Source organism: Phocoena phocoena, chromosome 15 (assembly GCF_963924675.1).
Source record: "Phocoena phocoena chromosome 15, mPhoPho1.1, whole genome shotgun sequence".
Classification (NCBI taxonomy): Eukaryota; Metazoa; Chordata; class Mammalia; order Artiodactyla; family Phocoenidae; genus Phocoena; species Phocoena phocoena.
In genome coordinates, this window is record NC_089233.1 from 10096812 (window position 1) to 10123574 (window position 26763).

Consider the following 26763-nt stretch of genomic DNA (forward strand, 5'->3'; position numbering starts at 1 on the left):
CCCCGATGCAGCTGCCTATCTTGGTCAGCGTAATCTAATGGCATTTGGAATGAATTGGTGGGGTAAGGAGAAAGAGAATTCTGTGTGTATGAGTATATGTGAGTGAATGAATGAGACCTTTTATGTATGTTATTTTTAGGGAGGTCTGCAAGACAGGCAGTGTTGAATTCTCCTTTTTGGGAATAAGTATTTGAATCTATTACTCTATTTGTTTTACGGAAGTTTTTTTCTTTCCCCCCTTTTTTCCATGTCACAGGAAATTTCGATTCTCTGTTTAGTTTTTAGTTTATTGTGCTGAAATCACCGTTTCGCAGCTCTTCTCCCCTTTATTTATATATTCCTTTCCTGAATAGTTTGCATCCAAAAATAAACATGCTGACTGGAGAAAAATCATATTTTTGGAATTCTTTATCCATCTTAAGTATAGATATAATAGTACACATCACTATCATAGAGATTATTTTTTCTGCCTTACACTTTGTCTTTATATTCCTTTGTGTGTATGTGTGTCTTAACTTTTCTTGCAGTTTCTTTTAAAATTTCCATTTTATTTTATTTTTTATATTTCTTGGGTATAACAGTTGTGGTCTATTTAGGAGAAAACAGCCATACCAGTTATTTGAACCATACCAGTTATTATTATGGAAAAAATTTACAGATTAATTAGTTGTAATAAAAAGGACTATATACTAAGGTATCATGTAAGTAATGACTCAAGGAATTGGCTGCCACCCCTAAAACTTCGCTTCTGATTTCTAAGGTGGGATGCTATTTGGATGGTACTGGTGTTATGTGGGGGACATGTTGAAACTGGTTCTGATTGTGTTGGAAAACTTGTAAGGTGGATCCAGGTGTTGCTATGGGAAGAGTCTGCTTTCACTAGATTAAAGGAATATACCAAGGAGTGAGTGACCCTGATGGGAACAGGATGCAGCAAGCCAAAAGAAAGATGCAAGTCCCTTTTCTCTCTTCTAGCCTTGTAGCCTCCCTACTCTATTCCCTTGTGGCAGAGATTCTCAAGGAACCAACTGTTTTGCAGTCCATGCGTCAGAAGAGTCTAAGAGGGCTGGTCTGGACCTGAGGCAGCAGCTTAATGACTCACACAAGCTACCCGTACTTTGGCTACATGGCATCCACACACACCTCCGCATATTTAAACCTTCATGTAACAACTAAACAACGGTCCCATCTGACGGGATGCAACTTTCCCTTCCTACAGAGGGAACCATTTTCGCCCTTGTTCTATTCTGATAGTCATTGTACCTGTCTCTGGGAGACTAATTTACTGCCCAGTCATGGGCTATGTTAATTACTCCTCAAATATACCCCCAGCCTATTTATTCTCTTATCTAAAGGCTAACCGGCAAAGGAAACCTCCAACAAAATTTTTGTAAAATAATAATGGGAAGGAGAAGAGAGAACAGTTAATATAACCAAATATATAATATTTACAGAAACACACATACTCATAACAAGGAAGAAAACATGCAGTGTCCCCATTTCTGCAGCTTGTCACAAAAATTCATACCTTTCTTAATTCATTACCCATTATATTATGTTTTCTTTGCCTTCAGCCAGGACCCTATCTGGTAAGATTCTTTACCTGGTTGAGGTGACCCAAACCTTCATTCCGCAATGGATCTGCCTTTTTTGTTTGCTTTGATTTTCTGTTAACTTCTGCTAATGAGCATGGAAGTACTAGACACCCCACAGAATCCCAGGGTTTCCAGACAAGTTCCCTACCACCATCTTCTGGCAGCAAACCAACCTTCCATTGGTGATTGCTGTCCATAGAGTAACCCCCTTCTTTGCTTGTGGCTTCAGGGATAAATGTCCTTTATTAGTATATCAAACTAACTCTCTTTTTGAAGTATTTCTTCAGTTGAAAATACTCTGTACAAACCTTCTAAAGTCACATAGCACCAGCTCAATATTAAGTCCATGATGGGACTGGTATGATTATAGCTGATATCTTAGTTTGAACTGTGTACATAAACCCATCCACTGTTGATTTCTTAAACTTGTCTGAGAGTATCATCTACTCCTGACATTGCAGATGAGAAAGAGAGAGAGTAGGAACTGCAGTCATTTGGTGAAATCAGCATTTCATTTCTGAAAGCCCCTCCTGTGTAACCCTTTGAGGCCCCCCAGCCAAGGGCTCTTTGTTTTTGAATATATGGGGAATATGTCTTTATTAAGAATTCATTAAAGAATTGGTTAAGAATCTTCTTTCTTAAAACTTTTAATTGAAGTATAATGTATGCAAAGTGTACGTGTATATATGCTCAATAAATAAAAAGTACACACGCCTGTAACCTAACATTCATTGATACAGAACATTAATAACACCCCAAGAAGGTCTTCCCCCTCTCATTACTCTCCTCCCAAGATCAACTGCTTGCTTGAGTGTTTTTTTTTTAACCTGAGGCTTGTGCATTTTAATTTTTCTTCAGCTTTCTTGAGGGATAATTGACATTACTTGAGTTTTAACAACATAAATTTCTTTTCTCTAATTTTGACCTTCCTCTACATGGAATTGTAAAATATGCACTCATTTATATCTGGCCACAAAGGTGTATGTCAAATTATTTATCCTCATTGTGGGCAAAGTGTTATGCTGAAAGGTATGGTTTGTTACCCTTGTTAAAAGAGGGATATATTAAGAGGGGGGGAAAATTAATGTGTTTCATTATTAAAATGGTTATGCCATATTTACTCTGGAATAGCGAGTTATTAAAGTTTATGTTTGCAGGTGATTTGCAGTGATTTATAAAAATATTTTTAAAACTGAGTGAAAATAGAGTGTGACTAATTTTCTTTAATTGCGAAGATCAGAACTTGTTGGAGAACAAATTTAGCATTAAATAATCCCAGAATATTAGTAGTGTGGTTAAAACTACCACACTAGTAGTTGGTAGTACTATTAGTACTACCACTAGTACTACTAGTAATAGTAGTCTAGGTTGGGTTTTAGGTTATTTTTGTCCCCCTGACGACGCCTAGCAAACTTTTGTCTTTTGAAAGCCTTTACAATATGTATGCATTATTCTGCATTATTAGGAGGGCAGAAGGGATTTCCCTATGCTGTCTGAATGCCCTGAAGTGTAATTATGTAATTTAATTTAAAAAAATAATTTGTTTTTACAGGCATTTCTCTGGAAATGGCAGCTGTGACAGTAAAGGAAGAATCAGAAGATCCTGATTACTATCAGTATAACATTCAAGGTAATACTGTTTAATACAGTTTTTCTTTCCAGAAGTTATTGGTGGTTAAAATTAAAATTCTTTAATTGCCCGAATTCCTTAGATACTGTTTTATTGATTGGTCCTTGACTAGCATGTATACTTGTAATTTATCACTGAAATAAAATAGATTTCAAAAATGGGGCACTAAAATAAACTCAGTGTACAGGGGAAATGTTAAATAATCATTAATATTCTTAAAAGGACAAGCAAAAGTTGTGGCACAATTTAGAATTCAATTTGAATTTTCAGTTATTTGCAAGGCGTAAGAGGTCTTCTAAACGTTTAATATCTCTATTGTGCAATAAAAATAACTTTGCATTATCACTATGTTAAAAATCTATAAACGATAAGACATTAATTTTAGGTACTTATCGTCTTGTTCTGTAGCTGCTTGATTATCGAGAGGGAATTAAAGGTCATAAGCTCACAATGCAGTTTGCTTTTATGCTTTGATGGGTTTTAGTTTAGAAGAACACCTATAGTTCATGGTAAGTTTAATTTTTATAGATGCATAAGGTATATTAGACATTTAAAGTATAAGATCTGATTGGTTTTATGTATATACCCATAAAACTATCTTCACTGCAGTCAAGATAAAGAAATGTCCATAACCCTCAAGTTCCCTCGAGTCTCTTTGTAATTCACAGCCCTCCCCAGCCAACCACCGATCTGTTTTCTTTCATTTTAGATTAGTTTGCATTTTTAAGAAATTTATGTAAATGGAATCAGCATAAAGTATGTACTGTTTTCTTGGGGTGGGGAGCTATGACTTCTTAAATTCCACATAACTGTTTTGAAATTTCATCCATAGTGTGGCATTTATCGATGGCTAATTCCATTTTATTGCTGTCATTCCATTGCTCAGCTGTACCACAATTTGTTTATCCCTCTGTCTATTGACGGACATTTTGGTTGTTTCCAGTTTGGGGCTATTAAAAGTAAAGGTGCTGAAACATTTGTTTGGAAATACGCCTTCATTTCTCTTGAGTAGATCCCTAGAACTGGAATAGCTGAGATATATGGTAGGTATTTAAGCTGTTTTCCACTGTGCTTTTACTATTGTACATTTCCATAAGCGGGGACAATAGTTCTAGTGGCTCCACATCCTTATCAGCACTTGTATGGTCCGCATTACTATTTTTAGCCACTTCAGTGGATGTCTTATGATACCTCTTTTTGGTTTTAATTTGCCTTTGCTTAATAGGTTTAGTTCATTTAAAAAGATAAGGCTTTATCAGTTCTGGAGTATTATAAAGAAGTTATGAATAAATTTGTTCTGTTTGTAATCATGTGAATATCTGTATACAGATATTTGAATTTCATAATTTTTATCTGTCAGATTTGAATATTTTATTGCTTGTGATGTTAGTAATTAATCACATGGCTAAAAGGTTGGGTTAATTCTGAGGATTTTTAATTAAAAAGTTAAAAATTTGGGAAATATTTAGCCTTTATAGCAGTTGTTGGCACCTTACTAACATATATTTAATAAATGCTGTTTAATAAAATCTTTTTAGCACATTTTATTTAATTTTTAAAATAAAATGTCTGCCTTTATCTTTGATATTGCCTTTTTAACTTTGCTGTTACTAGGCAGGATTATAGAAGCTTTTTTTTTCCCCCTTTGAAATAGGGAGTGTGAGTGATTTAAGTAATGAGTGGAAATCAGATGTTCATAGAGGAAAAGATTACTGAAATGATAATATTTTAAGTGCAGCTGAAGAAGGTGGGAGCCAGACTATTAGTTTTTCATCTAGGCTGAGGGATACAGTCCATGCAGTTTGGGTACTTCTCTTAATAATTAAGCTTTGGCAATTCTTTGTATATTCTGAATAAAAGTCCTTTGTGATGTGATTTGCAAATAGGTTAATTTGATGGTGTCCAACTTAGTGCTTTTTTTTTTTTTTTCCCCTTATATGAGTTGTGCTTAAGTATCATAGCTAAGAAATCTTGGTCTGACCCAGTGTCACAGAGATTTTCTTCTGTGTCATATAAAAGTTTTCATAGTTTTACATTTAGGTCTGTGATTGGTTTAGACCTAATTTTTGTATAGTGTGCAGAACACCAGCTTCAAACTTAAGGCATACAGATATCCAGTTTTTCCAGTACCTTTTGTTGAAATGACGTTCTTTTTTTTGTTTTAATTTATTTTTGGCTGCGTTGGCAGGCTGTCTCTAGTTGTGGCGAGTGAGGGCTACTCTTCGTTGCGGTCTGCGGGCTTCTCGTTGGGGTGGCTTCTCTTTGTTGCAGAGCACAGGCTCTAGGCACTTGGGCTTCAGTAGTTGTGCTGCACAGGTTTCAGTAGTTGTGGCTTGCAGGTTCTAGAGCATAGGCTCAGTAGTTGTGGCTCACAGGCTCAGTAGTTGTGGTACACAGGCTTAGTTGCTCTGCGGCATGTGGGATCTTCTTGGACCAGGGCTCAAACCCGCGGCCCCTGCATTGGCAGGCAGATTCTTAACCACTGCGCCACCAGGGAAGCCCAACGACTGTTGTTTTTCTATTGTATTACCTTTACATCTCTGTCAGTTTTCTCGAGAATATTCTGTTACATTGATCTGTTTCTATCTTTTTCCAAAATTACATTGTCTTGAGGACTATAGTTTATATAATAAGTCTTAAAATCAGATTGTGAGAGTCCACCAAAATTATCCTTCTTTTTCAACATTATTTTGCCTATTTTAGCTCCTTTTCCTTTTCATATAAATTTTTAAAATCAGCTTATTGATTTGTTCAAAAAGCCCTGTGGGGACTTTTTTTTTTTTTTCGGTACGTGGGCCTCTCACTGTTGTGGCCTCTCCCGTTGCGGAACACAGGCTCCGGACGCGCAGGCTCAGTGGCCATGGCTCATGGGCCTAGCCGCTCCCTGGTATGTGGGATCTTCTCGGACCGGGGCACGAACCCATGTACCCTGCATCGGCAGGCAGACTCTCAACCACTGCGCCACCAGGGAAGCCCGGCTTCTTTTTTTTTAAGAGTTTTTTTTTTTTTTTAATTATTTTATTTTTGGCTGAGTTGGGTCTTCGTTGCTGCGCGCGGGCTTCTCTAGTTGCGGCAAGCAGGGCTACTCTTTGTTGCAGTGCGCGGGCTTCTCACTGCGGTGGCTTCTCTTGTTGTGGAGCATGGGCTCTAGGCACGCAGGCTTCAGTAGTTGTGGCACATGGGCTTAGTTGCTCCACGGCTTGTGGGATCTTCCCGGACCTGGGCTTAAACCCGTGTCCCTTGCCAATGCAAGGCAGGTGGATTCTTAACCACTGCGCCACCAGGGAAGCCCAAGATTTTTATTTTTTTTTTTTTTTGATGTGGACCATTTTTAAAGTCTTTATTGAATTTGTTATAATATTGCTTCAGTTTTATGTTTTGTTTTTTTGGCCGGAAGCATGTGGGATCTTCTTACCTCCCCAACCAGGGATCAAGCCCGCACCCCCTGCATTGGAAGGCGAAGTCTTAACCACTGGACCACCAGGGAAGTCCTTCCTCCTTCCCCCCACACCACCACCATGGGGATTTTGACGGAGATCGTGCTGAATCTATAGACTAATTTAGGTTGAATATCTTAATATTGAATCTTCTGATTCATGAGCATGATATATGTATCTTATCTATTTAGCTCTTTCTTGGTTCCTTTCATCAGTGCTTTGTTTTCAGCATACAGGTCTTGTACATATTTTGTAAGATTTATATCTAAGTATTTAATGTTTTTCAGTGTTATTGTAAATGGTGTACTGTTCTTTTACAGTTTCAGCTTCCAACTATTTATTGCTAATATGTAGAACTACAGTTGACTTTTACATATGGACCTTGTATCTTGTGACCTAGTTAAAATTCATTTATTAGTATAGCAACTATTTGGGAAAAAAATCTTTGGGATTTTGTAAGTAGACAGTATTATTTCTTCCCTTTCATTTTCTTGTGTTAATTGCACCAGCTCTTCAACATTCCAGTGTTATGTTGAATAGTAGTGAGAGTAGGCATCCTTACCTCGTTTGCAGTTTTAGAAGGAAATCTTTTCTCTGTGAAAGCTGTAGGTTTTTTGTAGTTGCCCTTCATCAGATTGAAGAAATTTTCTTCAGTTCAGAGTTTGTAAAGAGCTTTTATGGTGATTGGTTGTTGAATTTTGTGAAAGGTCTTTTCTGTATCTCTGGAGATGATTACATCATTTTTCTCGTTTAGTCTGTTAAAATGGTCATCAACATTAATTTTCAAATGTTGGTTCTGACTAATGTCTCTTAAGAACATTTTCAAATGTTCTTAAGAGATATTAGTTAGAAGTTTCTTTTCTTGTAAATGTCCTTATTTGGTTTTGGTAATACTGGCCTAAGTGAATTGGGAAATGATATATTTGAAGAATTTTTTGTAGAATTGATATTATTCCATTTCTATATATTTTTGGTAAAATTTGCCAGTGAATCCACCTGGACCTTGAGGTTTCTCTAATGGAAAGTTTAAAATTTTGCTCCATTTTTTTAATTTTAAAATTTCTTTTAATCATTGTAGGTCTGCTCGGGTTACGGATTTCTTCTTGATTAAGAGTCGGCAGTTTGTGTCTTTTAAGGAATTTGTCTACTTTGTCTTAAGTTTTCTTTCTTTTTTTAAATTTTAACGTTTGCAGGGTCTGTAGTAATTTAATTATAGTGGTTTGTGTCTTTTTTTTGTTTGTTTCTTATTGGTCATTCTAGCTCAGGGCTTTGTCGTAAAACTTGGCAATATTGACATCTTGATCAAACAATTCATTGTTGTCAGTATCTGTCTTATGGTCTGCATTGTAGGATGTTTAGTATCCTCCCTGGCCTCTCCCTGCTAGATGTATATCAGTAGCATCTCCCTAGTTGTAACAATCCACAACGTCTCCAGACGTTGCCATATGTCCCTTGGGGACAGTATCACTTCCAGTGGAGAACCGTTGCTCTTGCTCTAGAACTTTCTCAATTTTTTTCTTTTTTCCTCAGAGATCTAGCTTTTACAAAAGTTCAGTGATTTTTTGCTCTTATGTTTCTTTCTTTCTTTCTTTTTGGTCGCTTTAATTTTAATTTGGTTTTATTTTATGTTTCTTAAGATGGGAGTTTAAATCATTGAAATATTTTCCAATATAAGTACTTAATGCCGTAAACTTCCCTCTTAAGCATTAGTTAACTGCACCCTATAAACTCTGGTTATTTTCATTCATTTCAAAACATTTTCTAATTTCCCCTTTGTCCTCTGGTTTACACAGAAGTGTAGTCTTTTCTTTTCTTCTTTTTTTTGGCAGCACCGCATGGCTTGTGGGATCCTAGTTCCCTGTCCAGGGATCGAACCCAGGCCCTCAGCAGTGAAAGTGCAGAGCCCTAACCACTGGACAGCCTGGGAATTCCCTGTAGAAGTGTAGTCTTAATCTCCACATACCTGTGGACTTGTCAGGTAGCTTTGTTACTGATTTTTAGTTTATTTCCATTATGGTTGGAGAACATTCTTTGTATAATTTCAGTTATTTCAGCTTTGTTAAGGTTGCTTGATGGTCATTCAGGCCTGCTATATCTGCACTGGCATTTCTCTTTACTTCTATCCACTACAAAAGTATTGAAATCTCCAACTGCCTCTGTCTATTTCTCCTTCCACTTCTTTCACTTTGCTTCATGCATTCTGAAGATCTCTTGTTAGGGATCACTATGCTAGAAGCTCCTTTTCCCTTGGGCTCCTTTCCTGGCAGCCTCTTTCCAGTGCAGACCGTTGTCCTGATTTGTAATAACCTAGGTTAGTTTTGTCTGTTTTTGTAGTTCATATAAATAGAATCCGTCAGCATGTATCAGGCTTCTTCTGTAAACATGTAATTTGTGAGACATTTTGTTGGGTGTACTTGTAGGTCCATTATTTGCATTGCTGTATTGTACAGTCATCCTTTGGTATCCACAGGGGGATTGGTTCCAGGGCCACCCCCCAGTATCAAAACCCACAGATGATCAAGTCCTTTATATAAAACGGTGTAGTATTTGAATATAACCCACAAACACCCACCCCTGTACTTTATTTAAATCATCTCTAGATAACTTAAATATCTGATACAATGTAAATGCTAAATAGTTGCCAGCATGCTGCAAATTCAAATTTGCATTTTGGAACTTTCTGGGGTTTTTTGTTCCCAATATTTTTGATCCGTGGTCGGTTGAATCTGCAGATGCTGAATGCAGGGATACAGATGGCTGGCGGTATTTCTAAAATGCTTTTTAAAAATGTTTAAAACCCACAAACATGACATACATCTGCCCAGGTTTACTGAACCTTACATGATATAACATGTTAACTATGTTATTGACACCCTTCTTTAGGCCCTTCCAATTCCCATTTTGTTCTCTGTTCCTCCTGAGTTAACCATTTTCTTGAAATTGAGGGTTGTCCTTCCTGATAACGATTTTATATTTTAAATGCATATACGTTCCCACGGAAACATCTTTGTATGTGTATCCAGGCACCTACATTTTATGTATTACATTTTCTGTTTTTAAGCTTGACTCAAATGGTATCATACTGTCTATGTGTTTTGTATATGTTCTTGTACGTCATTCAGTACAAGTTTTTGAGATTGACCTATTTTTGTCACGTACAGATTTAGTACTATCATTGCGACAATTACCTGTGTGATTTTACTGAAGTTCATGTGTTCATTCTCGCACTTAAAATCATTTATGTTTTCTTCCAAAACTTTCGGTATTCCAAAATAGGCTTGGACACATCTCTGTGTACCTGTCAGTTTTCCTCTAAGATGTGCTCAGATGTGAGCATTGGGAAAGTGATTTGTCTGCAGTGACTGTTAGACACTCCCGGAGTTGTGCGGGTGAAGTGTGCTGCTGATCTTACGACAGAGTCCAAGTCATTTGCTATTATAACATGTATGCTTAAAAGTAAACAACATAATTTGGTAGTATAGTGATACGTGAAGGTATGCTGGGCAAATATTAACCAAAAGAAACCCAAGTTTAGTAATATTAATTTGAGGCCAAAAAAGAAAAAGATAACAAATTATGAAGAGTAAGACTATATAATTTATATACTAATAGGTCATTAAGTTAATAGGATAATCATTAATTTGTATATACCTAACAATGTAGCCTCAAAAGTCTAAATAAAGAATTGATATAATTTGATACAATTGATAAATTTGTAAATGGAGTCATGTGGGAGATTTTAACAAATGATGAATGCTTATAAATGGTAAATAGAGTATTTGAACTCTGAAATTTACAAACATAAGCTAGTTGTTGTATATCCAGAACTCTTTACCCAGCAAATAAATGTTTATTTACAAAACATGGATCTTTTACAAAAGTTGACTTCATATTTGTTCACAGGTAGCCTTAAAGGATTCCCCGAATAGAATGTAATTAAATTAGAAGTCAATAATAAGCATGTTATTTAAAATAGAAATTCTACACAGTGGGAATCTTAAGAAATACACTTTTATTGACTTAAAGAGGACCTAATTAAAATAATTTAGAACAGAACAATATCGATAATGATACATAGCTAGACTTGTGGAAAAGCAGCTAAAGCAGTATTTAGAAGTCAGTTAGTACATTTAGCTATCATTTAATTTATTTCTTCTGTATATTTTTACCCAGGATCACATGACTAGGAGGCAGTGAATCTGGCATTTGAATTCAGGTGTCTTTCATTTATCATCTTGCTCTTAGTTGAGATTCCAAATACAAATAATTTTTGTTTTCTATGAAATTGTTTTCTTCTATGCTGTGTCCTTTATTTATAAAGTGTAGTTTTGTGCCTCTTAGTGAAATCCGTCATGCATTTGCAAAGCCTTTCAAAAGTCTTATTTTCCAAAAAATATTCAGAGGTAGTGAAGTGGTTTGTATTCATATTAATGCAAGGACATGTTTATGTTAAGTAGTCATTGTTCTCTTTTAAATCTATTACTTTCACTAAAAGCATAATACATGCAGGTGTGTTGTCAAAATCTATAGTATTCTGTGAAGGTTTAATTAACACAAAATACGTTGTATGTTCATAATTCGGAAAAACCACGTTAAGTTATTAAAAAGCGTTTATGGATCTTCAGGAAGGGAGGATTCTGAATTAATTGTCATGTTTCTATTTCAGTGGAGAGTCAAGCTTATTGATAGGTTAATTGTGTTATTTTAGAGATTCTGAGGAAGGTTTAACAATTTGATTCTGCATTTTTGTTCAGTATGACAAAACATTAAGCCAAATATTTGGCAAGGAAGAAACAAACGCACCTTGTAAGATATACCTGCCCTTATAATCTGTATGAAGTAAAAGTTGCAGTTTGCTGTCATGAACATTACCCATATCCACCATTTTAGACATATTGTTCCCATTCAATTCATGTCGAGTTAGTCATTTTCAAAATTTCTTTTGACTGTCTATATATGAGTTTATCTGAATACACCTTTTCCATTCACTAAGACCATAAATTGACACCATTCATTTTGTCAGTCTTTTTTTTTCTTTTCTTTTCTTTTTTTTGCCTTTTTTGTTCATGAAAAGGCTGTATTATTCCATATCTCTCACCCAAATTTGTTTGCTGAAGTGACCCAAAGTACATTTTTGGGATTACTTTTGAAGTATTATCTTTGTATCCCAAAGCAGGCCCTTCTGAAACTGATGATGTTGATGACAAACTCCCCCTTTCGAAGTCTTTGCAAGGTATAACTTTTTCACTTCCATTTTCCCACATACTGTTCTTATTTAATGTTTCTTTATATTGGACAGACTGTGTTTTAGTATTTATATCTGTATTATTACTTTTCTAAATGGAAAAGGAAAAAGAAATGTATTGGCCTTTTTTTTTTTAAACATATAAATGAACTTCACAAGCAACAATTTTTCAAAACCAATTTTCCCTTTTGTGAATCTAGTAATGAATCTCGAAATGGGTACATGACACACTTTCATATTTAAGGTAAAGTACACATTTATACCTTATATCAGAATAGTCAGAAATAAGGCTTATATTGCATAGTTAGTAATGTAAATATCAATAAGGTCATGTTGATACTTAGTTTTTAGAAAGGTTGTAAGATATCATTTGTAAATCCCTAAGTTTATTGATTGAATACCTCTTCGGGAATTTCTGTGTAGTGTTCCCTAACTTGATGATCATAGGCTGTTTGTGCTGGCTTTTACTTTACTTCTGTCTATTCTGGCTTTTAGCTCATAAGATTTATTTTATTTAGCTATACTTTTAATATAAATGTAATTGCTTATTTCAGATTTTTAAGGAACAAAAAGTACACGTAGAATCATTGTTTACATGTACTCTTGTAATATTCTGACCGGGTAGGACAATCACCTTAATTTTTCTTATTCTTACCCAATCTTGCCTTTTTAAGTACTGGCCTCTTCTCCGTTATCTCTCATTGTTTTGACCTCACATTTTTGTTTTCTTTGGCATTATAGTCAAAGAACCCAATGCTCCATAAATTCAAATGTTAACGTTTAATTGGGGGGTGGGGGCTGTGTGTTGAGAAAGTGTATTTAAGAAGTTAAATAAAGAAATAATTCATGGCTACAGATTTATAGATTTATCTAGTGTTTTGAGCTCAGGTGAGTTTTCAGAACATGAAATAAGTGGAAAAGAATCCCAAGATAATTATAGCACCATAAAGTTAGACATTGAAAACCAAAAACATTTTGTCTTTGCATGGCACTTTAAACTCAAAGGTGCTAGGCACTGAATGACAGTGTTTGTAGTCAATGCTCTTTAAAAATCAAGATAAAGTGTATTTGAAACCTGTGTCTGGGAGTTGTACCTTTAGTATAGTTTCTTTAATTAGTTACCAATGGATGACAAAATAGACCTGATTTTCTTCCCCTCCCACTTTGTGCTTTGTTCTTCCTTATAGGTAATATATTTTTATTTATACACGAATGCAGTGATTTTCAGTCTTTTCTATGTTAGTAGCTCAGACATTTAAGGACAGAGGATAAATATTCTGGGGCAGTTCGGGCACTTGTCCTGATTGGCTCTCTTGGGTTTTAGATTACTTCTTTCCTATTTATGAGTAAAGCTTCTTCTCTGGTAGGATGAGCCTGTTTACCTTTTGACTGCCTAACCTGATACATTGCTTTATGTTCCAGTTTTTAGAAGCAGGCAGATTATATTACCTGAATTAAAATGCTTTTGAGACTAAAGGTAGTATCTTAAGTTTTAACTTATGAGTTTCCTTTAAGTGCAACTTTGGTTAAATAATGGGGATTGAGTTTCCATAGCTTCCACCATAGTAAAAATGGAAAGCAGGAAACATTTCACAGCCCAACCTGAACTTGTTTATCTAGCCTTGATAGAGTCTATGAGCAAAGAAGAAATTTACTCTGGTGTGTGTTTTTGTGTGTGTGTCACTGACAGATGAGCATGGCACTTTGAAACATACTATTCTACTTCTCAAATTCTAACATCTATCAGTAATTATATTGTGTAGTTCCAGTAACTAATAGTAAATCCCCAAACCTACTTCAGTTTAATCTATATATGTACGTTTTAAAATAATTTTTTGAGCTTTCATACAGAAGTGTTACATGTTTTTCTGAATTAGATAACATTGTTTGTATTAACTGCTAAGGAGTTAAGGAATCAGTTTGTATTCATGTTATTATTTGCATTGTTACCTAGTATCTCTTCTTCCAATATCAGTCTTTATTGGTTTATTATATGTGGTATATTTTCTTTTTAGGAAGCCATCATTCTTCAGAGGGCAATGAAGGAACGGAAATGGAAGTACCAGCAGAAGGTTAGATACAGGGATTTTTACCTTGCTGTATTTGTATTATGTTGTTCTGTACTATAGAGAATATTATCCTTAAAACACCTTCTTTGGAAATGAAATGATGATTGTTATGGTATGCCTTCTTAGCCAACAGGTTGTGTTTTAGTCCTAAGATGATATTTAATATACCTCTTTTACTGTACTGAATAATAAAGCGTATGGGGAGGAAAACTTAAGTGGTAAGTACAACTCTTCATGATGCAAAATGCTGCCCATTTTTTCTTGGTCATTTTTTGCCATATTTTGAAAGAATGGTTTTGATAGTTAGAATTAAAATTATTACTGGCTCTGTTCATATTTCATTTAAAACATACTATTAGTACCATTTTTTAAAGTAGGGTAATGTATTCTCCATACGATTAATGAAAGAAAGATCTCCTCTCGGCTCATTTTTATATCCACAGCCACCCCGTGGACTGCTTTGTCTCTTAGCCAGCCATCCTCCTTTGATTGTAGGATTGAATGGATATTCAACTATGGTACAGCTTTTTTAGTTATTGGAATCTTGAGTTAAATGGTTACCATGCAGAATGGCTTCCTGTTGCTAAGCCGTTTAGATAGTTCCAAAAGAATTTTTGTAGATTTCTCCCAAGGAAAATAACTGGTTACGGTAACTGGACATTGTTTTAGAATTATTATTTCTCACATAAACTGGTTGTGTTGAGCCTTATTTTTTTTAAGAATAAAAAGGAACTCTATTCTGTACCTTTTTATTCCTTATATTTGCTTTTTTGTTTTATTTTTTTAAAATCAGTAATTTGATCGTTTACTTTCTTCGAGTGGAGGGAGTTCTGAAGGTCCCTGGAAAGTTGACTGATCTTTCCGAATTCAGTTGTAGAATTAGAGTATTCTAATTGGAATACATTTCTTGCAGAAGTATTGAAATGCTCATTTTAAATAATATTTTAAATTTCTTGTTGAGTTTTTTTAATAGATGATGGTGTGGATGAAATTTTTTTTGTTTTCTTTTACTGTGTGTAGGTAATTAGATATTTCCTCTGTAACAAAATCCTCTGTTTTGGATGGGCAGTATTTACAGCAAGGAGATACCTGTATACAAGACAAATTGTACTGGGGTTCATTGGGCAATGTGAATTAGATATTAGGCTTTGAACTACTTTATTTTTGAGGAAATTTTTATTGTCATATTGCAGTGTTAATAGAGTCGAATTGAAGTTCGGTTCTGTTCTTTATTCCTTTACTAACAAGTAAACATAATCTTTGGCAAATCAATTAATCTCTCAACCTTTGCAAAATGAAAAGAGAGTTGATGAAGATACTCTCTAGCTGAGCTTCCAGCACTAACATTCTGATGTACATTTGTTTTGTGTAGTAACACAAATATTTAATTTTGTAAAGTATGTTGCATATAAAGTTAGGTGATACAGTCCTGTGTGCATTTGTTATAGTCACTGTTTTGATATGAAGGTCCCCATTGCAAAAAATTTGATTGTGGTTTTATTTAACAATATAAGCCACTCCTAGGATTTCTGAAAGGAGAGGAGAAATAGTTTAAAAAGAATAATAAAACCTTTGTTTTTATCCTAGTGTCTTCTAGTTACAGCAGGAAAATAATTGTGACTTCATTATAATTTTATTCCTCTAAAAATAAAAGTTTTTTGAGTCCATTAATGCAGGTAATTTGGTATTGTCTAATAGTTTTCCAGAGTTTCTCTACTTTTTATTTTCTTTTATCCCTACTTACAATGAAAAGGGTCAGATATTTTAACTTAACAAATATGAGATGAATTAAAATGCCAGTAAAATTTTATAGTAGGCTGCTTTTGGAATATCAAATCAGTAAAATGTTGGAACATAATAGAAAGTGCTTTATAATGAATGTCATTTTAGAATTTTATTTTTTTCAAGATTCTACTCAACATGTCCCTTCAGAAACAAGTGAGGACCCCGAAGTTGAGGTGACTATTGAAGGTTAGTTATCTAAAAGCATTGATTCCAAAAGTTTACTTCTGGTCATAAAAATATTTGTCACATTCACATTGCTAAGTATGCATTTCATTCATTTTTAAAGGAAACTTGTGAAAAAAAACTGAAGCATATATGTGTATGTGTGACCAAAGCAGCCCATATCCCACCAGCACACCCAGTGCTTTTGGGAGTTTTAGACAACAAAAGTAAGCCGTGAAAATGAGCAGTAGGCCAACCTATATACTTTCTATCATTGGGAATAGAGAATTTTTAAAAAGCGAAAACTATGACCAGACTGGATGCACACAAAAACAGATTTATAACCTGTTTATTGGGTGTGATACAAGAGACTTAATTAGTACTGGAACCCCTGTGTCTACCTTAGTGAAGTGGAGGAGAAGGTGTTGATAGTTTTCCCCCATAAAATGCAGTTAGAGGCTAGCATATAATCTGTCCTTCAAAACTTTGGAAGCAGCAGCTACAAAAATATTCGAAACTAATCTCTCTATATAGTTAAAGTTGCTTCAAATGTAGTTTTTTCTTCAAAGATAATGCATGAATGCAGATGAGCCAGTTTGTCCTGAATTATTTAAAGATTCAGCAAATTATTAACAGTATCATGCTTTATATTTAATAATTATTAAATGTGTATTGATTTTTTTTCCTTTGAAGTTATCTCACACTATTCCTCTATAAGTTCTTTCTCCTCAAAGTAGGTTTCTCTAAGGTAAAAATACAGCTCTGTTAACCCCCGCCCTACTCCAGTGACCCTCTACTCAGTGGTAGATGTCACTTTATTGTGTATATATCTAAAAATAATTTGATGTATATATACACCCACGCATATTTCGTTTTGCGAAAATATATGGGTGTTTTCAGCATACAGCATTATAATGAACAAATAAAATACACACATATCACATTTTCCGTAGTTTTTTTCCCCATAACTTTACATCTTGGTACTTCATCATTATTATTTTTTTTAACTGCTACATAACCTTTCTTGGTTTGCTATCTTGTCTTTCCTTTTTTTTTTTTTTTTTTTTTTTTTTAAATAACCTGTCTCCTACTGGTGTCCACTTGGTTATTTATGGTGTTTGGCTACTTCAAGCTATTCAAAGTGTTTGTCTTCATTGCTTCTAAACTATAAGTTGATTGGTGGCTTTTACCTAATATCAGAAATTTTTCATACTTTGTGTGTTAACATCTCAATTTAATATACATATTTTATCATTAACATAATTTTACTAACCTAAAAGCAGTTTTGAATTGTTTCTAGTCAAGTAAGTAAGTAATTAACTAATTTGTCCACACCGGGCGGCATGTGGGATCTTAGTTCCCCAACCAGGGATCGAACCCCAGCCTGTTGCAGTCTTAACCGCTGGACTGCTAGGGAAGTCCACAATAATTGAATTCAATTGCATTTTAATTTGTAACTCAACTATGAGAAGAAAATCTGTAAATATTATATTATGAACACTAAGAACCTTTTCCTTCCTATAGAGAGAAGAAAAATTGATGATTAAAATTATTAGCATAAAGCTTTTAAATAGGACTGATAACCACATTGATTTATCTGAAAACAAATCTTAAAACACATAAAGGCTATGTTAGAATTGTTTAGAAAATAAACACTTGTTTTTAATAGTATAAAACCTTTAAAGGGATGTCAAGATAATTATGAAATAAATGGCTCATAAACTTGAAATGTGTGTTTATCTTTTCAGTTTTAACTCTTTGGAGGGAGTGATAAATCCCATTTCTTTTAAACTAAGACATAGTACCAGAAGTTTGACACATCATCCAAATTTGTCAACAAGTAGAATTTTGCTCTTTAGGCTGCTGCCTTATGTTCAGAAGACCAGTGAAATACCAGGTCTGTGTAACGTAATTACTTTTCAGGGTAGCATTTTCTGTGGGATATGTGTTTATGAACAAACTATTATATACCAACTAATTAAATTGCTAATTAATTGTTATCCATACATTAAAGGAAGGTGAAATGTAATCTGTGATACTAACAAGGCAGGTCAAATGAGAACTCACATGCACATCTTTTTGATAAGTATATTGTATTTTTTTTCTGGAAAGAAGATTATAAAATGCTAGAAACTAGGAAAATATCCATAGTTAGAAAATTAAATTTTGATACATTCTCATATTAGAAAAAATACATTGGCGTTGAAATGGTAACTTTTTAAAAAAAATATGCGATCTGAAAAAAGACCCCTAGTGTAATATGCTTAGTGAATAAAAAACAAAAACCTGCCTTTCAAGAACAAGTCACCTTTAAAAGGAAAAGTGTATCTAGAGAACTATGTTAGTTTTGTTTAGGAAAATACTTGTGCTTGGAAGGAAATAAGATAATCCTGCTTGCCTGGGGGTGACTTTTGTTTTCTCATATTGTATCTTTCTGCATTTCCCAAAAAGTTCATAGAAAAGAAAAAAGAAACTTTGTCATCAAGTAAGTTTGTAAGATTTTCCACAGTACTTTAACCTTGATATCTTTATTTGCAATTATGTGACGTTATGAAAGGTTTAATTGAGATTGACACAGACACGTTAAACTGCAGGAAATAGTCTGTTGAGCTGAGATGTGCTCTTCCATTTGTGATGATCAATTTGTTATTGAAGACAGTGGTGCGCATGTATAACTTCTGTGACTTAGGTTTGGGAAATACCCCTTGGAGTAATATGGCTGTGCGTGCCTTAATTTCATAAACATCACAACTACATTTCTGGGTAAAATCAGACTGTTGTCAGGTCTCTGACACATGCATGTCTTTGATAAGTGTAGAGACAGTCTTACCTAAGAGTTGTTTCAGGTCTGGCTGTCATGAGTGTGCTAATAACGGGAAGTGTTTTGCTTGAGAAGAGGTCTCCTTACAGTGCAGTTCACTTTCAGTGCATATTCCCCCGAACTTGAGTCATTCACACATGTTTATTCTGCTGTGGCCTAACCCCCTGATTGTTTCTTAACTTAATTTGTCTTCAAATTGATTTTTTAAATTTAATTTATTTATTTATATTTATTTATTTGGCTGTGTCGGGTCTTAGTTGTGGCACGTGCGGGCTTATCTCTAGTTGTGGTGTGCGGGTGTTCTCTCTCTAGTTGTGGCGCGTGGGCTCTGTAGTTTGCGGCATGCTGCCTCTCTAGTTGAGGCACACGGGCTCCGTAGTTGTGGCACGCGGGCTTAAGTTGCCCCGCGGCATGTGGGATCTTAGTTCTCCGACCAAGGATTGAGACTGAGTCCCCTGCATTGGAAGGCGGATTCTTTACCACTGGACCACCACGGAAGTCCCTTCAAGTTGATTTTAAATAGATTAAAAAGGTTTAATTTTGTGTCTTCTTAAGTAAGACTCTTCTTGAAATTTTAAATTTTCTTTCTTAAATAAATTGAAAAATATACATAAATATTTACACACCGGAATGCAGTTCACAATACCACCTACATATGGACCATACTTTTTTTGGTTTTTTAAAAATAATTTATTTAACAATCTAGGAACTTTGCAGCCATCAGCAGTTCCAGTGCAATTTCAGGTGCAGTTGGAATTCAGGAATCTCCATGGAGCTGTTAGTGTAGCAAACCTTGTAGGTAAAATACATGTATACTTTTGATAGCACACGTGAAGGGATCTTTCTAAAATTGACTTCATTAGTTTCGTTCTCAGCAAACTGACCTGGGCCACTCAACATGGCTTTTATTGTTCCTGATGTTAGCACGTGTTCTCTTTTTACAGTAAATTCGTGACTATCCAAAGATATCAATTTTACATGCATGGCACCAGGGCCCTCACAGCCACCGTAGGTTTTCTCTTCTCCATCCACTATGTTCTTATGAAATTCTGCTTTGCGTCCACAGGAACTTTAGTAGTTTCTCATCAGCTCCGCAGCAACCACTGTCACCGCACCGGGTCCCCGTGCGCCACCACAGCCCTATGCCAGGGCCACTTTGGATAACACTGTTTTAGAGTTTGAATAGTTGGATTTCATCCTCTGATGGTATCCTTTTTCATGAAATTTATGCTTAGGACATTCATAAATACTTGGCTGCTGCACAAAATTAAGGACTACACTATTCAAATGTTCATTTAATCAGTCCACAAACACCAGGCACCTTGTATGTGCTGGAGTCTGTACTAGGTGCTAAGGTGTGAACGAGATGGGCAAGTCCATTGGAGAGTTTTGAACAGAGAAGTGATAAGTTCTGTCCTCCTTTTTGAAGAAACAGGGCTGCTGTAAAGACTGAGAGCAGACCACAGTGGAAGCAAAGCTATTGTAGTTATCCAGGGCAGAGAGGGAGGTGCTATAGAACTGGATGGTGACAGTAGGGGTAAGGAGTGACCGAATTCTGGGCATTTCTGAAGATAGAGCAATAGTCTTTGCTGTTTGTCACTGTTTACTTATTATGCTTATCTTATAAATGTCACATGAGAGTTCATGGAATCTATGTAATTGGGCAGGTTATCATTTGAATACTTTGTATTTTCAACTTTATAGTTGCTGACAATCACTTAGTGAGCATCCAATTATTATGTAAAAATTAGACTTTTGGAGGATTTGGGACCTGGGTCCATGGGTGGAAAATGCCATCTATTAATTTGAAATGTGTAGGGGTAATTAATTAAGAGAAAGAGTGCCTGGTTTATTTTGATTTGTTTCTTTTACTTTGAATAGGTGTCAGATTATTTGATAAAACATTACCAATTTGATTATGTTGAAAAGAGTATCAGAAAAAAATTTTATATGCTATTAATGCATTCATCAAGAATTGGATGAGTTTAGTAACACATTTTAGCTCTGAGGTCTGTGTTATCTATAGGCATATTTGTAAGTGTGTTGCAAAAAGGAAAACAGGATTTTTTTAGATAGTAATTTTGGGTTAGGGTCTGTTACTGCCCTTTTTCAAGGGGTGGGAGGCTTGTTTTTTTTTTTTTTTTTGCGGTACGCGGGCCTCTCACTGTTGTGGCCTCTCCCGTTGCGGAGCACAGGCTCCCGACACGCAGGCTCAGCGGCCGTGGCTCACGGGCCCAACCGCTCCACAGCATGTGGGATCTTCCCGGACCGGGGCACGAACCCGTGTCCCCTGCATCGGCAGGCGGACTCTCCACCACTGCGCCACCAGGGAAGCCCGAGAGGCTTGTTTTTAAGACTGAGGCATAGCTGTCACATATTTCTCACTGAATTGCAGCTTTTGCATGTTAAAATATCTTGAAATTCATTTTATAAGCCTTTAGTTTTGATGATGTAAATATTTTTAGTTTGGGCTTAAATTGGAAGTGTCCAGAGATACGTGTCTTTTTACACAAAAGTGGTTGTTTATAATGTTGAAGCGCCATGATAGTTAGAAAACAGTGCTGCCTGCTGGACTGATTGTTAGAGGCAGACTGGTTTCTGCTACAGAGAAATAATTTGGATCCTTTGTGAAAGAGATTTTGAGGTCAAGAGTAACAGTTTTTCATACTTTTTCAAAATCAGAGTTTTTTGCTGCGAGAGTCCAAGAAAAAATAGAAGGTGTGGTTGAGTTCATAGCTCTTCTTGATCTAATTCTATGTTTCATATGAATTAAAACACTCTAAAATCAGGTAATAAATAAATGTGTTAGTCTTTTAATAAAATGTTATGTTGTGGTATTTTATCATCACACATGATTCATTTCATCTCTACATTTAATAGATTGACTTCATCATTTGTCACTGGAGAAAAATGTGATAATCACTTTTTAATATTTTACAGTCTTTGTTAAATCATTTGTTATCTTGTTAAAAAACACTCTCCTAGATTTGTCTTTTTTCTATTTATGGTCGATGAGGTTACTTTTATAAAATATATTTATACTATTAAATCCTTTTGTTTTAAAATAAGTTAATCTGATTGAACAAATGAGGTCTTGGACACTAAAGAAAAGCTCTCTTGCCCTTTCCCCTTGGCCTCAATTTCAAACCGTTCAGATTACAATTGGGATGAATATAATAGAGCACTGACTTTTCATTACCATCCTAAAGCTATATTTTATTTTATACCCTTTTCGTTTTCATGTTATATAATTCAATTAGCAATAATTTTAAATGATAATCTATAGAGATATTTAGGCTGCATTAGCCTGTAAGGAAGATACTTTTGTTTTACATGTCATTGCTTAATGTTTGTAAAGAAGTGTTAATACTAAGCATTTAAAATGCTTTGACAATATTCATAGGTGAAATGAGTATATTTCATTTTACCCTTTGCAAATTAGCCTGAAAATACTCTCAGGCGTCTAAAAATCTTTGGAAATTGGAAAAGGGGGGGTTTTGTCAGCTGTGTTCAGAATTGAAAGCCAGACATTAGAGAAATACCTAATATGTTTTCCAAAATGTATCTACTTAGGTGTGAATCTAATTATTTAATAACCTATTTAAGAATCTTTTGACCATTTTTAATCCTTGTAGTAGTTTAATCATTATGAGCCCATGTTACGTAGTCAAGTTTTATTTTACTGGTAGTTTGTCATTTTTAAATTGTTTTTTACTACAAATTCTTTTTGTTTTTTTCTGGATTTGAACATGGGTCTCTACAGTGGAATTCAACGCGTGAAAGTTTTTGTAGTGTCGTAAGTTGTTTATATGATAACTTGTTCCTGAAATAGTATTCCCTTTCCCAGCACATAAATGGGTCCTAATATGACTTTATCTGGTATCAGTGACATTGATACCTTTTTCTCTTACTGGTTTGAATAGTCAGTCAGTAAATGATTTTCGGTAATCAGAATATCTTTTGACGTTACCGTTGGCCCACCATATCTGCAAGCTTTAAACAGCTGCAGATGGAAGGTATTCAGAAAGAGTTTTTTAGAAAATTCTAAAAAGCAAAACTTGAATTTGCCATGTGCCAGACAACTATTTACATAGCACTTACATTGTCTTAGGTATTAGAAGTAATCTAGAGATGATTTAAAGTGTAAGGGAGGATGTGCGTAGGTTGTATGTGAATCATATGCCAATATATAAGTGACTTGAGCATCCGTGGATTTTGGTATCCACAGGCTTTGTCTGTAAAGGAAGAACCCAAAGTCAGTGAACAAGGGCAGCCATGTCTGTGTTCTCTGATGCTATGATAGGAATGAGATTTAAGTATTTTAGGCTTTAGTCAGATTTTCCCTTGATTAACATACAAAGTATATAAAAGTTATCCATTGCTGTCCAAGGCATCATTGTATATTAGGCTAAATTTGAATTTCTTATTGTTTTTTGAGAGTTAACCTGTTTAGCTGAAAGAATGATACCCATAATTTCATCTCAGCTTCACTGTCTAGCATATGACATGGTTAAGTCATATAGCATTCTCTGGTCTTGTTTGTTTAGCTATAAAATGAGAATGAAAGTTATACTGAAAAGGGGAACTTAGTGTATCTTACCGTATCTTTTTGTTACTGCTGTTGCCTTTAACCCAGTGATTATTTTCTTCTTCATCCCACATTTTTTTAAAGTATAGATATCTGAAAATGGTATTTTCAATAATTTATAGATGGTGTTTGAGCAGAAATCTCAGTAATGTGCCAACTGATATTTTCAGGGACCAGGAGAAGATGACAGTCGATAGCTTTTCTCACTTGATCCAGTGTCCTTTATTCTAGCACCAGATGTATTGAAGTATCACAGCAGAGTTGAGTTGCAGGCATAGCCGCAAAGAACTCTTACTACAAACTCTTGGGTAGTCTATATTCTGTGATTAAATATATGATCGCTCATTTTCTCCATACGTGGGTATTGTATTGGATGAATCAACAATACCTGTTTCACAAATAATATAATCTTACTGCTTTTGGTTTTGTTGGTTAAAAGTTTTTAACATACAGTTTTCCAACCTCCTTTATGTATGCTTGAATTTTGTATAAGCTTAAATATTTTTCCATTCAAGATATATTTTCTCCCCGTTTTCTTATATATTTGTATAGTTGTTGGTAGTTGTCTCCATTAAAACTTTTTCTTGGAAGACTTAAAATACACTATAATTCTAGACAGCTGTCTGAGAGGAGTTAGGAGAAGGGGAAATTTGTATGACTTAATTCAGATTAAGCAAACTGAAAAAAAAGGAGCAAGACATAGGAAAACGAGGGTTATTCACTTGAGCCCCTCCGAAAAGAGTAGGAAAGCTGGAGATGTAACTGGGAAAAAATACGCTGAAAATGGCAACACAGATACAGCGGTTGCTGTCCCAGTCGCATTTAAACCCCCCCACGTCTTTCGAATGCTGAGAATTTTACAGGCAGTGGCTGCCACTCATTTAGACTGTTCCTCCAGTGATGATAGTTTTCTTTTTCAAGATGATGATTATTCTCCACCTACCAAGAGACCAAAGAGCAATGAGCCTCCCCAGCCGCCAGTCACAGAACCTGCCAATGCCGGCAAACGGAAAGTGAGGGAGTTCAACTTTGGTAAGTTGTCAATGAAATGTGGTCCTCTTTTCTTTTTTTTCCTTCCGAACTTTTTCTGTTACTGAAGAGTTACAGCATTCTTTGGGGAGGATGCCTTAAATATATTACTGCCTTATAATCTAAGCTGAGGAAAGCCATGGACAGTTTGAAGTAACCTTAAAGACACTGCTTACACATGTTTGTGTCTACCAAAGCATAAGACATTGTATCTTCTGTTGTTAACTAGAATTGGTAGACTTAAGGGAATTTCCTGGCAGTCCAGTCATTAGGACTCGATGCTTTCACTGCTGGGGCCCAGCTTCCATCCCTGGTCAGGGAAGTAAGATCCCACAAGCCGTAATGTGGCCCAAAAAAAAAAAAGGGTAGACTTAAAAATCAGTGTTAATGACTTAGTAGTTCAGTTATTTGTTTGAGATTTGGATCACTTCTTTATTTCAGATATAATTTTTATATTAATTTTTCTTGCTTTGTGTAACTGCTGGCCTCTAATCTAATCAAACCACAGTGGTATCCTTTTGAAGGGACTAAGTCAAATGTTAGTGGCAAGATGTGTTTGTGATCCATATTTTGAATAAATAGAACATTTAGCTTTATATGTTTTTTAAATAGTACTTTAATATTTTAAGTTGTCTTAGTCATAATTACTGAATATAAATTGAAGTTACATATATAGTACGTTTATATATATTCTTTAGCATGCTATTATAAGTTGCAACTGTATATAAAGTCTTATTTCCGTGCAACTTAGACATGTTTTAGAAGGTTTCCTGCACAGTCTTGGGGACTTTTCTCTTTTTCGCCTCACTTTGAGGTGTTTAATTGACGGGGTCTTTTCTGCCCTCCTGCTTTTCAGAATTTATAAGTTTAAAAAGAGGTACTCAGTATGAAGTGTTCTGAAAATAATCTTTAAACAACCCTATAATCTCTCATTGAACCAGTTATAAGAACTGCAAAAAAAGATAAAGTCCTTAGGACCTAGACAGGTGGATTATTAAAAATCAGGATATGTTATGTAGAAAATAAGTCGTTAGATGTTGGGTCATCTTAAGAACATATTAGTGCCTCCAAACAGGGATTTATCATTGAGTTTTAACTTTCTCTCAATTTTCAGAGAAATGGAATGCTCGAATTACTGACCTGCGTAAACAAGTTGAAGAGTTGTTTGAAAGAAAGTATGGTAAGTCTAAACTCAAAAATTCCTGTAAGGTTTTGTCCGTAAGCTTTTTAACAATGGAATTACTGTTCATCTAATGTGAGCAAGTCCCATTCTACCAGAGTTTGTGCGTTCCTTCCTTATCTGTCGCTGGAAAGGTAGTGGATAGTGCCTGTCCAAATATTAGAAATTTTCTTTCCAGATCACAGCAAAGCTTTAGAAGTTTCCTTTCTTTAATTATCAATTAATATTTCCGTTAAACTTCCAGCATGCGTGTTTGGGAGTTTATTTATATATTTCTTGCAAAATCTTGAATCTCGGAGATTTAACTGAAGAGTGTTTTCTTAAGCAATGGTCTTCGTTAAACCTGATGTGTTAAATCTTGTATTCATCTAGATGCCCTTATTTTCCCTACTCTTGATAGATACCTGAGTTTGTTAGATCTCAAATTCTCTTTTCCTTTTATTTTCATATTCCGTCCTATAGCTACCTTTATATAGTAATCAGAGAAACAAGATTTATTATCACCTGGTATCAGATGCTCACCTAGAAATAGCAAAAATTGTTTAAAAATATCTGTTTTGTTGGGTTTTTTAAATGTGGAGAATTCTTTGCAAATGACTGGCGAAGCTGTAAAATTGTATAATACACTGAATTGTAACTTGAAAGTCTGTAGTGCTATCCTGCATTACTGAGCTTCTCTAAGTGAATTTTTAATTTAATTTAATTTTTTATAAATCTCTTTTATCCATTTTTACTTTTGGCTGCATTGGGTCTTCACCACTGCGCGCGGGCTCTCCCTGGCTGCGGCAAGCGGGAGGCCACTCCTCGCCGCGGTGCGCTGGCCCCTCACCGCGGCAGCCTCCCCTGTTGCGGAGCACGGGCTCTAGGTGAGCGGGCTTCAGCAGTTGTGGTGCGTGGGCTCAGTAGCTGTGGCTCACGGCTCTAGAGCGCAGGCTCAGTAGTTGTGGCGCACGGTCCCAGCTGCTCTGCGGCATGTGGGATCCTCCCGGATCAGGGTTCTAACCCGTGTCCCCTGCATTGGCAGGCGGACTCCCAACCACTGCACCACCAGGGAAGCCCCTCTAAGTGAAGCTTTTAAATGATAAACCACATTGGGCTTATTTACTTTAAGTAACGTGAACAGTTCCCTATCACGGATTATAACAGTCCTCAGTGAGGATCTAGAATTAGAGTAGACTTCATGAGGAATTCAGTAAGCTTTTCTTTATTTTTTTCTTTCTTT

At 35.4% G+C, this 26763-nt stretch overlaps 1 protein-coding gene and 1 pseudogene across 2 annotated transcripts in view; one reads left to right on the plus strand and one right to left on the minus strand.

The window, feature by feature from the left end:
* Positions 1-26763, plus strand: part of GTF2I (general transcription factor IIi) — a 96538-nt gene that overhangs the window by 37693 nt on the left and 32082 nt on the right. Inside the window, exons 8-13 of one of the 2 annotated variants that reach the window (XM_065892041.1) lie at positions 3148-3225; positions 11836-11895; positions 13923-13979; positions 15885-15947; positions 24254-24364; positions 25476-25541. In XM_065892041.1, the coding sequence (XP_065748113.1) occupies positions 3148-3225; positions 11836-11895; positions 13923-13979; positions 15885-15947; positions 24254-24364; positions 25476-25541 (435 nt within the window). The remainder of the gene's footprint in view (positions 1-3147; positions 3226-11835; positions 11896-13922; positions 13980-15884; positions 15948-24253; positions 24365-25475; positions 25542-26763) is intronic. The other variant, XM_065892042.1, reaches the window with a different exon arrangement.
* Positions 19439-19728, minus strand: LOC136134463 (elongin-C pseudogene; annotated as a pseudogene).